General features: G+C 44.4%; 1 protein-coding gene across 1 annotated transcript in view; it reads right to left on the bottom strand.

The window, feature by feature from the left end:
• Positions 1 to 5,585, bottom strand: part of LOC138787565 (zinc finger protein 850-like) — a 124,967-nt gene extending 119,382 nt beyond the window's left edge. The window contains exons 1-2 of the mRNA XM_069964912.1: positions 5,425 to 5,585; positions 5,271 to 5,338 (exon numbers count right to left, since the gene is read on the bottom strand). Of these exons, the coding sequence (XP_069821013.1) occupies positions 5,271 to 5,338; positions 5,425 to 5,509 (153 nt within the window). The 5' untranslated portion in view covers positions 5,510 to 5,585. The remainder of the gene's footprint in view (positions 1 to 5,270; positions 5,339 to 5,424) is intronic.
• Positions 5,586 to 15,257: the final 9,672 nt, after the last annotated feature.

Raw genomic sequence — 15,257 nt, 5'->3', positions numbered from 1 at the left:
GTGTTTACACCCTATGGTAAAACTGACATGTTATCTATGTTCCTCACGCAAATACGATTACAATGATAGGTAACTTAAATAAATTTTATGTTATCTGACGGCTTTTGAAAAATTAAAACCTTTTAAAATAAATTAAATGTTCCTGTGCTCAGCCAATCGCAGCCAAGCAGCTGATGACGTGGCAGAGGTGGGCCGGCATGAGGGGTGGCTGAAGCGGTTTGGCCGGCCTCCCGAAGATGTCGTCATTGTCCCAAGATGGCAGTCAGGGGTCGACAGTAATGCAGTGAATATAATGCACAACACTTACATAACACACATTACAAAGTTGCATAACTTTGTAATGTGTGTTATTTTGTGAATAAATGTTTAGCGCCACACTACCCCTTTAAAGCTTAATAGAAAATACAAAAAATAATTCCTTATCAGTCAACTAAAAATTCTAGAGAAACGAAGGTCATAATGAAGTACAGGGAGAGGCGCTCTGATTGTGCACGGAAATTACTAGGTTGGCCTCAGCAATTGCATATCACTGCTAAAATTCAGGGAAAAAAAAAAATAGTTTCCAAAAATACCGAGCTAAAAAAGTCCCACCTGGCGCGAGTGTCCGTTTTAGGACATGTTATTTTTGAATAAAGCCCTTGACTTAGTTCTGGTTATGAAAATGCCTTTCTTATGTGGCTCATTTGATGTTCACATAGAGTTGTCTTGTAGGCAAAAAACTTTCCACACTCTGAGCACGAAAATGGCTTCTCCCCAGTGTGAATTCTCACATGTCTGACAAGCTTCGATTTCAAAGTAAATGATTTCCCACATTCTGAACATGAAAATGGCCTCTCTCCTGTGTGAGTTTTTAGATGTTCATCGAGAGATGCCTTGCCTGCATATGATTTCCCACATTCATAGCATGAAAATGGCTTCTCCCCTGTGTGAATTCTTTGATGTTTAGTAAGACTTGATTTCCAAGTATAAGATTTTCCACATTCTAAACATGAAAACGGCTCCACCCCTGTGTGAATTCTTTGATGGTGAATAAGAGATGTCTTTGCCTTAAAACTCTTTCCACATTCTGAACATGAAAATGGCTCCTCCCCTATGTGAATTCTCTGATGTAAAATAAAATATGATTTCCGAATAAACCCTTGTCCACATTCATGGCATGAAAATGGCTTCTTTCCTGTGTGAAGAATCTGGTGTTTAGTAAGATATTCTTTTTGAGTAAAACATTTCCCGCATTCTGTGCATGAAAATGGCTTCTCCCCTGTATGAGTTCTCAGATGTCTAATAAGGTGTGATTTCCGAGAAAAACATTTCCCACATTCTGAACATGAAAAAGACTTCTTCACTGTGTGAATTTTTTTATGTGAGACAAGTTTCGGTTTTGTAGTAAAACATTTTCCACATTGTGAACATGAAAATGGCTTTTGATCTTCAACATTCCTTCTGTTGAGACCGGATCGGACTTCTTGAAAGGGATCAGATGAGAGATCTTTGCTGTGAGGGGCTGAGGATGTATCTGGGATAGTAGACGGCTCCTCATATGTATCTTGTGTGATATGATCCTCTGCTTTAATATCTTGAGCTACATGATGTCCCCCTGAGCTTCTGATACAGTCATCTGCCAAGAATAATACAGGTTTGTTTGTTTTTTTATTTTTCAATAATATAACCTCCAAACAGTTTGCATATATTTACTTTTACACAACATTATAAGTGCATAACCAGGACTATCTAATCTGATACCCACCCACGGGAAGTGTAGTAAGGAGGAAGCTAGAGACTACAGGCCAGTTAGCTTAACATATGTAGTAAACAGATAGGTGAAAGGGGGATAAAATGAAGCATGCCTCGTAGGTCTGTACATAGTACTACCCAGTGTGAAAGATGTATTTCCACATACAAGCTGAAGACTATGTAGGCCAGAAGCTTTGGAAGCACACTTTAACAATGGTGGCCACAAAGTTCTCTTATTTTGGTTTATTCTTTTTCCATATTTGTTAGTGACATAGGAGAAGGGTTGGTAGGTAAGGTTAGTGACATAGGAGGTTTGGTAGGTAAGGATAGTGACATAGGAGAAGGTTTGGTAGGTAAGAATAGTGACATAGGAGAAGGTTTGGTAGGTAAGGATAGTGACATAGGAGAAGGGTTGGTAGGTAAGGATAGTGACATAGGAGAAGGTTTGGTAGGTAAGGATAGTGACATAGGAGAAGGGTTGGTAGGTAAGGATAGTGACATAGGAGAAGGTTTGGTAGGTAAGGATAGTGACATAGGAGAAGGATTGGTAGGTAAGGATAGTGACATAGGAGAAGGTTTGGTTAGTAAGGATAGTGACATAGGAGAAGGGTTGGTAGGTAAGGATAGTGACATAGGAGAAGGTTTGGTTAGTAAGGATAGTGACATAGGAGAAGGGTCATTAGGTTTCCTGGAGTTGTCGGTAATATGGAAAATGATTTAGCATTACTAGATATGTGATCCAAACAATAGAAACTGCAGTTCAATGTTTCTTAATTTAATATAATGCACTTAGGGAGGAGGCATCCTCTATCTGGTATCATATCAACAGTTCTGTGTTGGCAAAGACTTCAGTAGAGAAGGATTTAGGGGCAGGGATTTATAACAGCCTTAAAGGGGAACTCCAGGTAGATGTTAAAAATGAAACTTCTGCAGAAGCATAAAGCATTACTTACCTATCCAGTTTTTGAAACTACTGAAAATCCATTTTTTTTTTTTTTTTTGGGGGGGGGGGGGGGGGGGGGGGGGGGGGGTTGTTCTGTTTTGTGTTTCTGCACTTCCTGGTTTATCAGTTGTACAAAGTACTACAGGTTCCAGAATGCAATGCTTTCCCTCAGCTGTTCATCACAGTCCTCCACCCTGCCTATTCCCCGCCCAAAGCTGTTGCAGAACATCTAGGCTGTGATCACACATTGCAGTTTCATTGTGTTACTGAATTATTTGCAGTAATTTATGATTTCATTGTGGTCCCATCCCTACAGCACACTATGTTCTCTACCTGTAACACCACACAGCACGCTGTATACTCTACCTGTAACACCACACAGCACGCTGTATTCTCTACCTGTAACACCACACAGCACGCTGTATTCTCTACCTGTAACACCACACAGCGCTGTATTCTCTACCTGTAACACCACAGCGCTGTATTCTCTACCTGTAACACCACACAGCACGCTGTATTCTCTACCTGTAACACCACACAGCATGCTGTATTCTCTACCTGTAACACCACACTGTATTCTCTACCTGTAACACCACACAGCACGCTGTATTCTCTACCTGTAACACCACACAGCACCCTGTATTCTCTACCTGTAACACCACACAGCACGCTGTATTCTCTACCTGTAACACCACACAGCACTGTATTCTCTACCTGTAACACCACACAGCACGCTGTATTCTCTACCTGTAACACCACACAGCACACTGTATTCTCTACCTGTAACACCACACAGCACGCTGTATTCTCTACCTGTAACACCACACAGCACGCTGTATTCTCTACCTGTAACACCACACAGCACGCTGTATTCTCTACCTGTAACACCACACAGCACGCTGTATTCTCTACCTGTAACACCACACAGCACACTGTATTCTCTACCTGTAACACCACACAGCACTGTATTCTCTATCTGTCACATCACACAGCACGCTGTATTCTCTACCTGTAACACCACACAGCACACTGTATTCTCTACCTGTAACACCACACAGCACACTGTATCCTCTACCTGTAACACCACACAGCACTGTATTCTCTACCTGTAACACCACACAGCACACTGTATTCTCTACCTGTAACACCACACAGCACACTGTAGTCTCTACCTGTAACACCACACAGCACACTGTATTCTCTACCTGTAACACCCACACAGCACGTTGTATTCTCTACCTGTAACACCACACAGCACACTGTATCCTCTACCTGTAACACCACACAGCACGCTGTATTCTCTACCTGTAACACCACACAGCACTGTATTCTCTACCTGTAACACCACACAGCACGCTGTATTCTCTACCTGTAACACCACACAGCACACTGTATTCTCTACCTGTAACACCACACTGTATTCTCTACCTGTAACACCACACAGCACGCAGTTACTACCTGTAACACCACACAGCACTGTATTCTCTACCTGTAACACCACACAGCACGCTGTATTCTCTACCTGTAACACCACACAGCACACTGTATTCTCTACCTGTAACACCATACAACATTGTATTCTCTACCTGTAACGCTGATATTGGAATAAAATAAAGAACTATTTGAAATGTTTTCTTTTCCTTTCCACACACATATTATGATCAAGCATCTGTTATCTTTGAAGTTGAGCCCCACAATAAGGCTCTGATCCTCTCTGCCGTTTAGTATCATTTACTTGTGTTACTGAATCATTTTTGTGAATACGCTGCAGTACTGCAATGACACTCCAACATGTGTGAACACAGCCCTAATTTCACTGCACAATTCGAGAAATCAGTGCAGCAGCTGCTTCTGGCCGGTCAGAGATGGTGAATCACTCAGGGGATTGGTGGATCCAGCCAAGCCTCCTGGGAGATCACGCCCTGCCTCCTGTCTGCATCATCAGCCTGTCCTCAGAAAACAAACACAATGTAAGACAGAGGCATGGATGATTTGTATCCTAAGGGGGGTTAGAAGAGGGAGCAGGAGACAATGTGGATTTGCACAGGGGCATTCCATTTTTTTTTCACTTCCTGGATTTCTATCAGCTACCAGTATGGCAGAACCGTACCAATACAGTAATACATTGTATAGACACATCTATATAACTTTTAATGTACTTTTAATAGAAAACAAGTTTTCTTATCCGGAGTTCCCCTTTAAAATAAATCCCCAGTGCAGCCAGGCTGTAGGGAAAGCTTATGGTATGCTGGGCTATCCCTAACATAGATGGCTAGCCAACCTATATATCCTGGTGTTTTTCCACTTTTTAAAGTTTTTGAACTGCTATATAGCTAAAAACTGAAAATTCCACAAAGAATGTGTTCTCTGCATTTAGTGGTCACTATTCACCTAGGTTACCTGTAGTGATGTCCTCATTATACTGCTCATCACTGCTGTCATCTGTCTCCTCCTCTTTTACTCTTATGTCTGTAGTATCAATATAATTCAGATCTTCCCCCTGATGCATAATATGTGAAAGAAATATTGTAAAAGTCATCAGACAGGAGGAGAAGTCAGGTGGGATGTACAGATCATAGGGAACATCTCCATCTACCTGATCCTGATCCTGTGGGAGAAGAGGACGGGGACATCTCTCTGGTGCTGTTATCTTACTGGATCTGACTGGAGGGAACACATACAGAGACTGAATTCATTCTTTCCATCCAGATAATACAGAGAGGAGGTGTGTATATAGTCCTGTCTATTACCTGCTGATGGGAGGGGCTGCTGATCCTCCAGCATCACATCCGTGTACTGATCCTTGTGTCCTTCTACATACTCCCACTCCTCCATGGAGAAATAGACCGCCACGTCCTGACACCTTATAGGAACCTGACACACACAATGATCACACAGTCATCCCCCCCAACCCCCCCAGTGGTGTTACTGTATAATGTCCCAGCATTCCCAGCAGCCACAGTCTCACCTCTCCACTCAGCAGCTCCACCATCTTGTTGGTGACTTCTAGGATCTTCTCTTCCTCCATTTCCTCATGTATCAGGGGCCCCGGGATTGGGCTCAGGGTTCTTCCCCATCCTTCACACCCAGGGGCCCCACAGCGCCCACTAGAGGACTTCTTCACTACTGTGTAATCCTGTGTATGGAGAGACACATTACTATCACTCCATCCATTCCCAGAATCCCTGACCTCTCCAGTCCTATCCATCTGGTATTCCATAGATAGGAGTGATGTCATGATGACATCACTCCCAGAATCCCTCATCTCTCCAGTCCTATCCATCTGATATTCCATAGATAAGAATGATGTCATGATGACATCACTCCCAGAATCCCTCACCTCTCCAGTCCCATCCCTCTGTTATTCCATAGATAAGAATGATGTCATGATGACATCACTCCCAGAATCCCTCACCTCTCCAGTCCTATCCATCTGTTATTCCATAGATAAGAATGATGTCATGATGACATCACTCCCAGAATCCCTGACCTCTCCAGTCCTATCCATCTGGTATTCCATAGATAGGAGTGATGTCATGATGACATCACTCCCAGAATCCCTCACCTCTCCAGTCCCATCCCTCTGTTATTCCATAGATAAGAATGATGTCATGATGACATCACTCCCAGAATCCCTCACCTCTCCAGTCCTATCCATCTGTTATTCCATAGATAAGAATGATGTCATGATGACATCACTCCCAGAATCCCTCACCTCTCCAGTCCTATCCATCTGTTATTCCATAGATAAGAATGATGTCATGATGACATCACTCCCAGAATCCCTCACCTCCCCAGTCCTATCCATCTGTTATTCCATAGATAAGAATGATGTCATGATGACATCACTCCCAGAATCCCTCACCTCTCCAGTCCTATCCATCTGTTATTCCATAGATAAGAATGATGTCATGATGACATCACTCCCAGAATCCCTCACCTCCCCAGTAAGCAGGAAGAGTATGTGTAGGGTGAGGGTTATTATCCTCTCGGCCATCTTGTTCCTGTCTCTCTCCATCTTATATAGAAGATATCAGCAGAGGATCCTGTAGTGTTAGGAGATGAATTGGAAAGATGACACAATATAGAGTATTATAAAAATTGCAAGTTGTCCAGTAAAATGCATGTAAAAGTACAAAGAAACGGAAAAAATGAACAAATGGTGCTTTATGTGCAGATCAGTTCCATTGGTGCCAAGACCTTGTTTTCAAAGCCCAAATCAGAATTCCTGTTATGGAAGAAAATGCTGTCAGGCTTGAGCTTAGTATCTGTCTTTATTACAATGCAACGCATTTCAGGGGTCCACCGCTCTCTTCATCAGACATCTGATACTAAGCTCAAGCAAGCCCGACATTGTTTTCTTCTATAACGGGAGTTCTGATTTGAGCTTTTCAAACAAGGTCTTGGCACCAATGTTGGATCCACAAGTTTCTCACTAAGATTTTGGTAAACATGCTGCTTGATCAGTAATCTAGTAATAAGGCCTGACTAGCAGAGCGCCAATTTCACTAATCAATGCAATATAACAGCAAAGCATTGATCGGTATAAACAATCATTATAATAATAGTAACAGTCCAGTATAGGGATTCACCGACCGTGCTTCACGAAAACAAGTATGGAACAAGTGAATCCAGCCTCTAAGTTTGAGAGAAGAAGAGAGACCCTGGATGGAGTAAAAATCAGTTATAGCTTTCTCAATTCAGTTTGCAACAATTTTCTTGGAGATTTTTCTCCCCTTGTTCTTCCCTTGAAACTGGAACAGCAGGTTCTGATCTTTCCTCCAACTCTCAGATACTACAAGTAACTGGAGAACGCATCTTCTGACATCCATAGAATAAAATTCTTCTTTAGAGTTCGCTGGGATCTGGCAGGAAGACGTCAGAATAACGTCCTGGGATATATGGAAAGTAGATACAACGTTTGCAAGAAAATTAGGATCCATCTGAGAACAATCCTATCTTCAAATATTTTAAAGAAGTCCTGCCAAAATTTCTATTGAAGTATTGTATTGACTCGAAAAGTTATACAAATCCCCAATATACACTTATTACGGGAAATGCTTATAAAGTGCTTTTTTCCCTACACTCACTACTGCATCAAGGCTTCACTTCCTGGATAACATGGTGATGTCACTTTCTGGATAACATGGTGATGTCACTTCCTGGATAAACAGGTGATGTCACTTCCTGGATAACATGGTGATGTCACTTCCTGGATAAAATGGTGATATCACTTCCTGGATAACAAGGTGATGTCACTTCCTGGATAACATGGTGATGTCACGACCCGACTCCCAGAGCTGTGCGGGCTGTGGCTGCTGGAGAGGATGATGGCAGGGGGACACTGAGGGACACAGGGCACTGGAGGACACTGAGCATCCCTCTGCCATCATCCTCTCCAGTCGGGTTGTGACATCACCATGTTATCCAGGAAGTGACATCACCATGTTATCCAGGAAGTGACATCACCATGTTATCCAGGAAGTGAAGCCTTGATGCAGTAGTAAGTGCAGAGAAAAAAGCATTTTATAAGTATTTCCCATAATAAGGGTATATTGGTGATTTTTATAACTGGGGCAATACAATACTTTCATAAAAATTTTGTCTGGCCTACTATTTTAAAGTTAGGCCCTTTGGTGGATAAGGCCTGTATCTCCCCAACAGGACTGGGGAGGTGAGGTGCTAATATTTATTTGTATAGCGCCAACAGATCCCGCAGCGCTTCAGGAAAGCCGTTTTCATGACAGTCTTCTGATGCCCACAGCTGTAATCGGTTCAAAAGAAGGTGTGTGTGTGTGTGTGTGTGTGTGTGTGGGGGGGGGGAATAAAGACAGACTGTAAAGCACAATATCCAAATCCCCAGGAGAGGAGGAATTAGAGACCTTTGCAAAAAGTCTGTTAGTAGCCGCAAAGAATCTTCTGATCCACCTGTGGCTTCCGAGATCACAATGAAAATATGATGACAGAGCAGATACCTGTACATTTAAGGTGGTGGGCTTCAGTCCTTTATTTAGACCGGCTTGTATATAATCCAGTATTTTGCTTATATTGGGATGGATCCGGAGCTATGGCAGATGACCGGGATGTAAAGATCTTCCAGACTTTCGCACAAATGACTTTGGTTACTTGTTTTCTACTTCTTTGAAGGGTCTTAATGACCACTGAAGCCTCTTGCTTTTAAATAGATAAATTCTTCAGTAAGACGGAGATGCCGAGGATCTGGAAGTCGGGGAAGGATGACGCCTGAATCTTCTAGCAAACCATTGTCCTGATCTCTTCCCTCAGGGATGGTTGTTCCTTTTTCAAAAGTTGGTCCAAACATGGTTGACAGATGAGCTTCTTGTGTGAAGTTGGGATCCGGGCATCACAGAGAGGGCAGCTTTTAGACATTTCTTTAGTTTTAGAAAATAGTGTCTGTTTCTCTCCCTAAAAAAACGGAGAATTTATCCTTAAGGATGAGAATTCTCCCGGACCAGAGCACTTACTTGGCCAGGGTTTGCAGGGGACTCTGCAGAGTAAGAGAGAGCTTCTGTCTCAGGCATAATCGAAGCGACACACTGCAAAGCTGAACAGTTTCCAGCTTCCTGACCCATCTCCAGGGTCACACCCGGGGTAATGTGATCCTATGGCGCAAGGGCTGAAGACGGGTGCAATAGAGACGGAGCAGTAAGTGCCACCTCCTAGTGCACAGATACCAACAGCAGGGAGTGGAGACAATGGCGCCATCATGAAGGTATTTCGGAGCCAAATAGAAAGTGAAAGCGATTTACAAAATTTATTGCGGCCCCCCCCCCCAAGGGTGCAGTGCGGTGTAAACGTTTCTTTTTGCACTAAATAACACACATTACAAAGTTATACAACATTGTAATGTATGTTATTTATGTGAATGGCCCCCTTCCCCATGTTTCCCCACTCCGCCGCTAGACCCGGAAGTGTAATTCTGCATACTCACAGAATCACTGTCGACCCCTTCAGTGACGGCCGCCATCTTGGGACGAATACGTCACTCTTCAGGAGACTGGCCTGACTGCTCCAGCCCTCCCACATGCCGGCCCCCTCCTGCGCGTTATCGGCTGCTCAGCCGTGATTGGCTGAACATAACAGCAGACATTTGGGGCTTCTCTTATGATTAGCCAATCTCGGCTAAGAAGCTGATGACGCTGGAGGGAGGCCGGCATGCGGGAGGGCTGGAGCAGTGAGGCCGGCCTCCTGAAGAGTGACGTATTCGTCCCAAGATGGCGGCCGTCACTGAAGGGGTCGACAGTGATTCTGTGAGTATGCAGAATTACACTTCTGGGTCTAGCGGCGGAGTGGGGAAAACACGGGGAAGGGGGCCATTCACATAAATAACACACATTACAATGTTGTATAACTGTGTAATGTGGGGTTTTTTTTGTGGAAAAAAACGTTTACACCGCACTGACCCTTTAATACATAACATTATTCCAGACCTCAACTGGATCCCTAAATACAAAGACGACCAAAATAATTTAAACCCTAATGTAGACCAAAATACTCCCCTTTTGCTCCCGTCACCCGACCTTCTAAGTGATTGTTAGCGTTGAGCAGATGTGTCAGACTGTTCAGGTTCTGGACCATTTTCCTACGTTCAATTCCCTGTGGCTGCAGAAATTCAGGAAGTCCTGGAGGCCATAGGCCGTATACATGTATTCCTGGCAGCCAAACTATGTAGCCATGGGGAATCGAACACTGGAAAACGTCGCTGAACCTGAACAGTTTGACAGATCTGCTCAACCTTAGTGATTGCTCTTGTGCCCCCCCCAGACTGGTCACCCTGTACCCCCCCCCCCCCCCCCCAGACTGGTCACCCTGTACCCCCCCCCCCACCCCCAGACTGGTCACCCTGTACTCCCCCCCCCCCCACCCCCAGACTGGTCACCCTGTACCCCCCCCCCCAGACTGGTCACCCTGTACCACCACCACCCCAGACTGGTCACCCTGTACCCCCCCCCCCCCAGACTGGTCACCCTGTACCCCCCCCCCCCCCCCAGACTGGTCACCCTGTACCCCCCCCCCCCCAGACTGGTCACCCTGTACCCCCCCCCCCCCCAGACTGGTCACCCTGTACCCCCCCCCCCCCCCCCAGACTGGTCACCCTGTACCCCCCCCCCCCAGACTGGTCACCCTGTACCCCCCCCCCCCCCCCCCAGACTGGTCACCCTGTACCCCCTCCCCCCCCAGACCCCTCCCCCCCAGACTGGTCACCCTGTACCCCCTCCCCCCCCAGACTGGTCACCCTGTACCCCCCTCCTCACTAGTTATCCTCCCCGTCCCCTTTCACATACCTATACTTTTCTCTTCCTCCTCCACAGTGCAGACTCTATAGGACCTGTGATGACATCATAGTCACATGATCAGCTCATTCAAAATTTACACTAATATTACTGACTGGTCTCCAGGCGGCTGCAGGAGGGAAATTACATAGCACAGAAAGTATATGTCTGATTTCGGCCCCAGGAGGCCACATAAATCTATCTACCTACCCTCCACCTGCAGAGCTGTACAGGAGCCGTGTGCTTCCCCTGTGCTTCCAGGACCTGCTATGATGTCACAGTCATGTGATCAGCCACATGGAGGAGGAGAAGTCACATGATCAGGGGCTGCTGCTCAGTGTATGCAGGACTCTGCTGTGCTGGATGAGCTGAAGTGATGTGTATGCAGCAGAGCTGTGTGTGTGTGATGTGTGTGGAGAAGAGCTGTGTATGTGTTATATATGCCTGCAGCAGAGCCCTGTGTGTAATGTACATGTAGCTGAGCTGTATATGTGTAATGTACATGTAGCTGAGCTGTATATGTGTAATGTACATGTAGCTGAGCTGTATGTGTGTAATGTACATGTAGCTGAGCTGTATGTGTGTGTAATGTACATGTAGCTGAGCTGTATGTGTGTAATGTACATGTAGCTGAGCTGTATGTGTGTAATGTACATGTAGCTGAGCTGTATATGTGTAATGTACATGTAGCTGAGCTGTATATGTGTAATGTACATGTAGCTGAGCTGTATGTGTGTAATGTACATGTAGCTGAGCTGTATATGTGTAATGTACATGTAGCTGAGCTGTATATGTGTAATGTACATGTAGCTGAGCTGTATATGTGTGTAATGTACATGTAGCTGAGCTGTATATGTGTGTAATGTACATGTAGCTGAGCTGTATGTGTGTAATGTACATGTAGCTGAGCTGTATGTGTGTAATGTACATGTAGCTGAGCTGTATATGTGTAATGTACATGTAGCTGAGCTGTATGTGTGTAATGTACATGTAGCTGAGCTGTATGTGTGTAATGTACATGTAGCTGAGCTGTATATGTGTAATGTACATGTAGCTGAGCTGTATATGTGTAATGTACATGTAGCTGAGCTGTATATGTGTAATGTACATGTAGCTGAGCTGTATGTGTGTAATGTACATGTAGCTGAGCTGTATGTGTAAAGTACATGTAGCTGAGCTGTATGTGTACACAGTAGAGCTGTATATGTGTAATGTACATGTAGCTGAGCTGTATGTGTGTAATGTACATGTAGCTGAGCTGTATGTGTGTAATGTACATGAAGCTAAGCTGTATATGTGTAATGTACATGTAGCTGAGCTGTATGTGTGTAATGTACATGTAGCTGAGCTGTATATGTGTGTAATGTACATGTAGCTGAGCTGTATATGTGTAATGTACATGTAGCTGAGCTGTATGTGTGCACAGTAGAGCTGTATATGTGTAATGTACATGGTCTAGGAATCTCACAGGATTGGACAAATAGAAAGAAAATACCAGAAAGTGAAAGACTTTTGGCTGCTACAAAAAGCATTTACAAGCTGTGATAATTTTTATACAGGGTGCAATTGGGTAATAACCATTGCAGGGGGCATAAAAATTCATACTTACACGCGAGGTCGCCTGGGACTGTATACAACCCCTTTTAAGCCCTTCCCCAATACAAGATATTTGGCAAATTTGTAACTCCTTCCATTCAAAGAGTCATAACTCATAAATATTTTTCCATATAATGAGCCATATGAGGGCTTATTTTTTGCGGGACAAATAAACGGCATCCTTTATTTTATCATAATACTGCAAAACAGAAAAAAAAACAACATTTCTAAGACAAAATTGTAAAAAAAAAAAAACCTGCAGTTCTGCACCTATTACGGGATTTTGCTCCTATATTGTTTATTGTTCACTAAAACTGATATGTAATCTTTATCCTGTACGATCAGTCAGTACGATTTTAGCCATATGCAGTTTATATACCTTTTGCACTTTTTTTTATCAACTTTAAAACTTTTTAGAAAAAAAACATGGTTTTGAATCGCCATATTCTCATTTCTACAAAATCGTCATTTCTTAGTCTACACAGACATATGAGGGCTTATGTTTTGCACTAAGATCTGTAGTTTTTATTGCTAGCAGACTCTTGTGTATTAGACATTGTTTTTTGCTTTTTATTCCATTTTATGTGACCAAAAATCTGCATTTCTGGCGTTTGGTATCATTTTTTGCTCACGCCGATCACCGTTCAGGATCAATAATGGTTTATTGCAATGATTCAGACAAGTGTGCACTTGGCGATATACTGTATAACAAGGTCTCTTTTTTATGTTTTTCTTATTTAAAAAATGGGAAAGAGGATGATTTATTAGGGAAGTTTTTTCTGTACTTTAATAAAAAAATTTCAACATTTTTTCACATTTTGAGTTCCCATAGTGGACCGTAATATACAATCATTATATTGCTTATACTGGTCAATGCTATGCCGCTGCACAGCATTGATCAGTTAGATCGTTGCTCTGCTACTACAGTAAATCTGCCTGAGGAAGACTCAGTAGAGAGACCATGGCTGTCACAGAAGGTAAGTATAGCCCTCCGGCAGCCATAACAACTAGAGATCTGCAAGCCAGGCCGAATCCCCCTGTGTTCCCAGTCTGTGGGGAAGGTCTGAGTCCGAGTCCCACCTGGGAAAACCAAAATACAGCCTGCTCTCTGCTGCCAACTCTGTCCATGTCAGGAACTGTCCAGAGAAGTAAATTACAAATCTATATAGCGGGTCCTCAACTGGCGGACTGCGGAGGCCAGCTGTCTGGACCTCTGCTGCAGCTCAGTATACCTGTCTACTTAGCTGTGCTCTGCACAGTAACTATGAGCGCTCGTAACAAGCGCTCATAGTTACCGTGCAGCAGCACTGACAGAGAGGGAGCTATCTGCTCCCTCCCTGTCAGTCACCCCCCACTTGCCGCAGCGGCCACAGGAGGCCGCACTCTGCCTTTAGTGCCGGCGCTCAAGTGACGTCACTGGAGGGCTTAAGCCAGGACAAGGGGAGAGTGGCCTCTTGTGACCGCTGCAGTGCGGCCACAGAAGAGGAGATACCTGGACCCAGGTGAATATAAGTGTTAGTGTTTTTTTAATGTTATATGGAAGGGGGAGAGCGCACAGGGAGGCTATATAACCAAGGGAGCACACAGCGGGAGTCTTTATACTACTGGAGAAGCGCACAGAGGGGCTATATACTACTGGGGGAGAGCACACAGGGCCTATATACTACTGGGGGAGAGCACAGAGGGGCTTTATACTACTGGGGGAGCACACAGGGGGCTTTATACTACTGGAGGGTCGCACAGGGAGTCTATATACTACTGGGGGAGAGCACAGGGGGGCTATATACTACTGGGGGAGCGCACAGGAGTCTACATGCGGTGTCCCACCACGGGTGTTGCTATTGGTTACACCTTTCGTAAAAGTGAGTCAGTGGTGATGGAGTAGTGATCAAGTTTTGCCACTAGATGTCGCTGTTATAGGTATGTGTACTCAGATACTGCATGGCTGAAGTATGCAAAGGGTTATTGTTTATATGTGTGTTACATGTTTCTGTGAACCTATGGGAATGTATTCTTCGTCTATCCTATCATCTCTCACTTTACTTCTAATGCACTCTTCACCCACTCACAGCGCACCTTAGATACGCTGGGGATAGGAAGTGCATGAGACTTTTGTGTCGGATGTTGTGGAAGGACGCAAGCTACCTTCAGGGGTCCTCTTGGGCCCTGGCCCTCTGCCAGGTCCCCCTACTCTAAAAAGTGCAGTCTTAGTCAGGTTCCTGTATGAGTAGGAAGCAAGACAAGACGCAGCTAACAGTTTCTACTAAGCTTACTCTATACAACACTATGCAGTGTTAATCTCTTACAGGAGAGGACGTCAGAGATCACCTCAACCCACGCCGTGGACTAGGAGAGTCACAGTGCAGGACAGTCTCAACAAAAGTCAAAAGAAGCTAAAAACTTTTCCGGATAGAGCAAAGTTGCTAAGAGCCTAGGACATCTATCTCGCAGCATGGTTGTCAGCAGAAAATCCTCAGCATTCCGCTCATCCCAGGTAAAAAGTTCTGGGGCCTTGAGTCACCCACTAGGACGGGTCCCCCGACACTGGTAGGGCATTAGGTGGTGCGAAGACCCAAAGGTCAATACACAAGCACAAGTATTCTCTTCTTCTAAGAATTCTTCTACCTCATCCTCCAACATCACGGCAGAGGACAGTACTACTTGGGTTGGGACTCTCACGACATCCTCCTCTG

The sequence above is a fragment of the Dendropsophus ebraccatus genome, chromosome 3, assembly GCF_027789765.1.
Source record: "Dendropsophus ebraccatus isolate aDenEbr1 chromosome 3, aDenEbr1.pat, whole genome shotgun sequence".
Taxonomy (NCBI): domain Eukaryota; kingdom Metazoa; phylum Chordata; class Amphibia; order Anura; family Hylidae; genus Dendropsophus; species Dendropsophus ebraccatus.
This window is presented reverse-complemented; position numbering and strand designations above follow the sequence as displayed.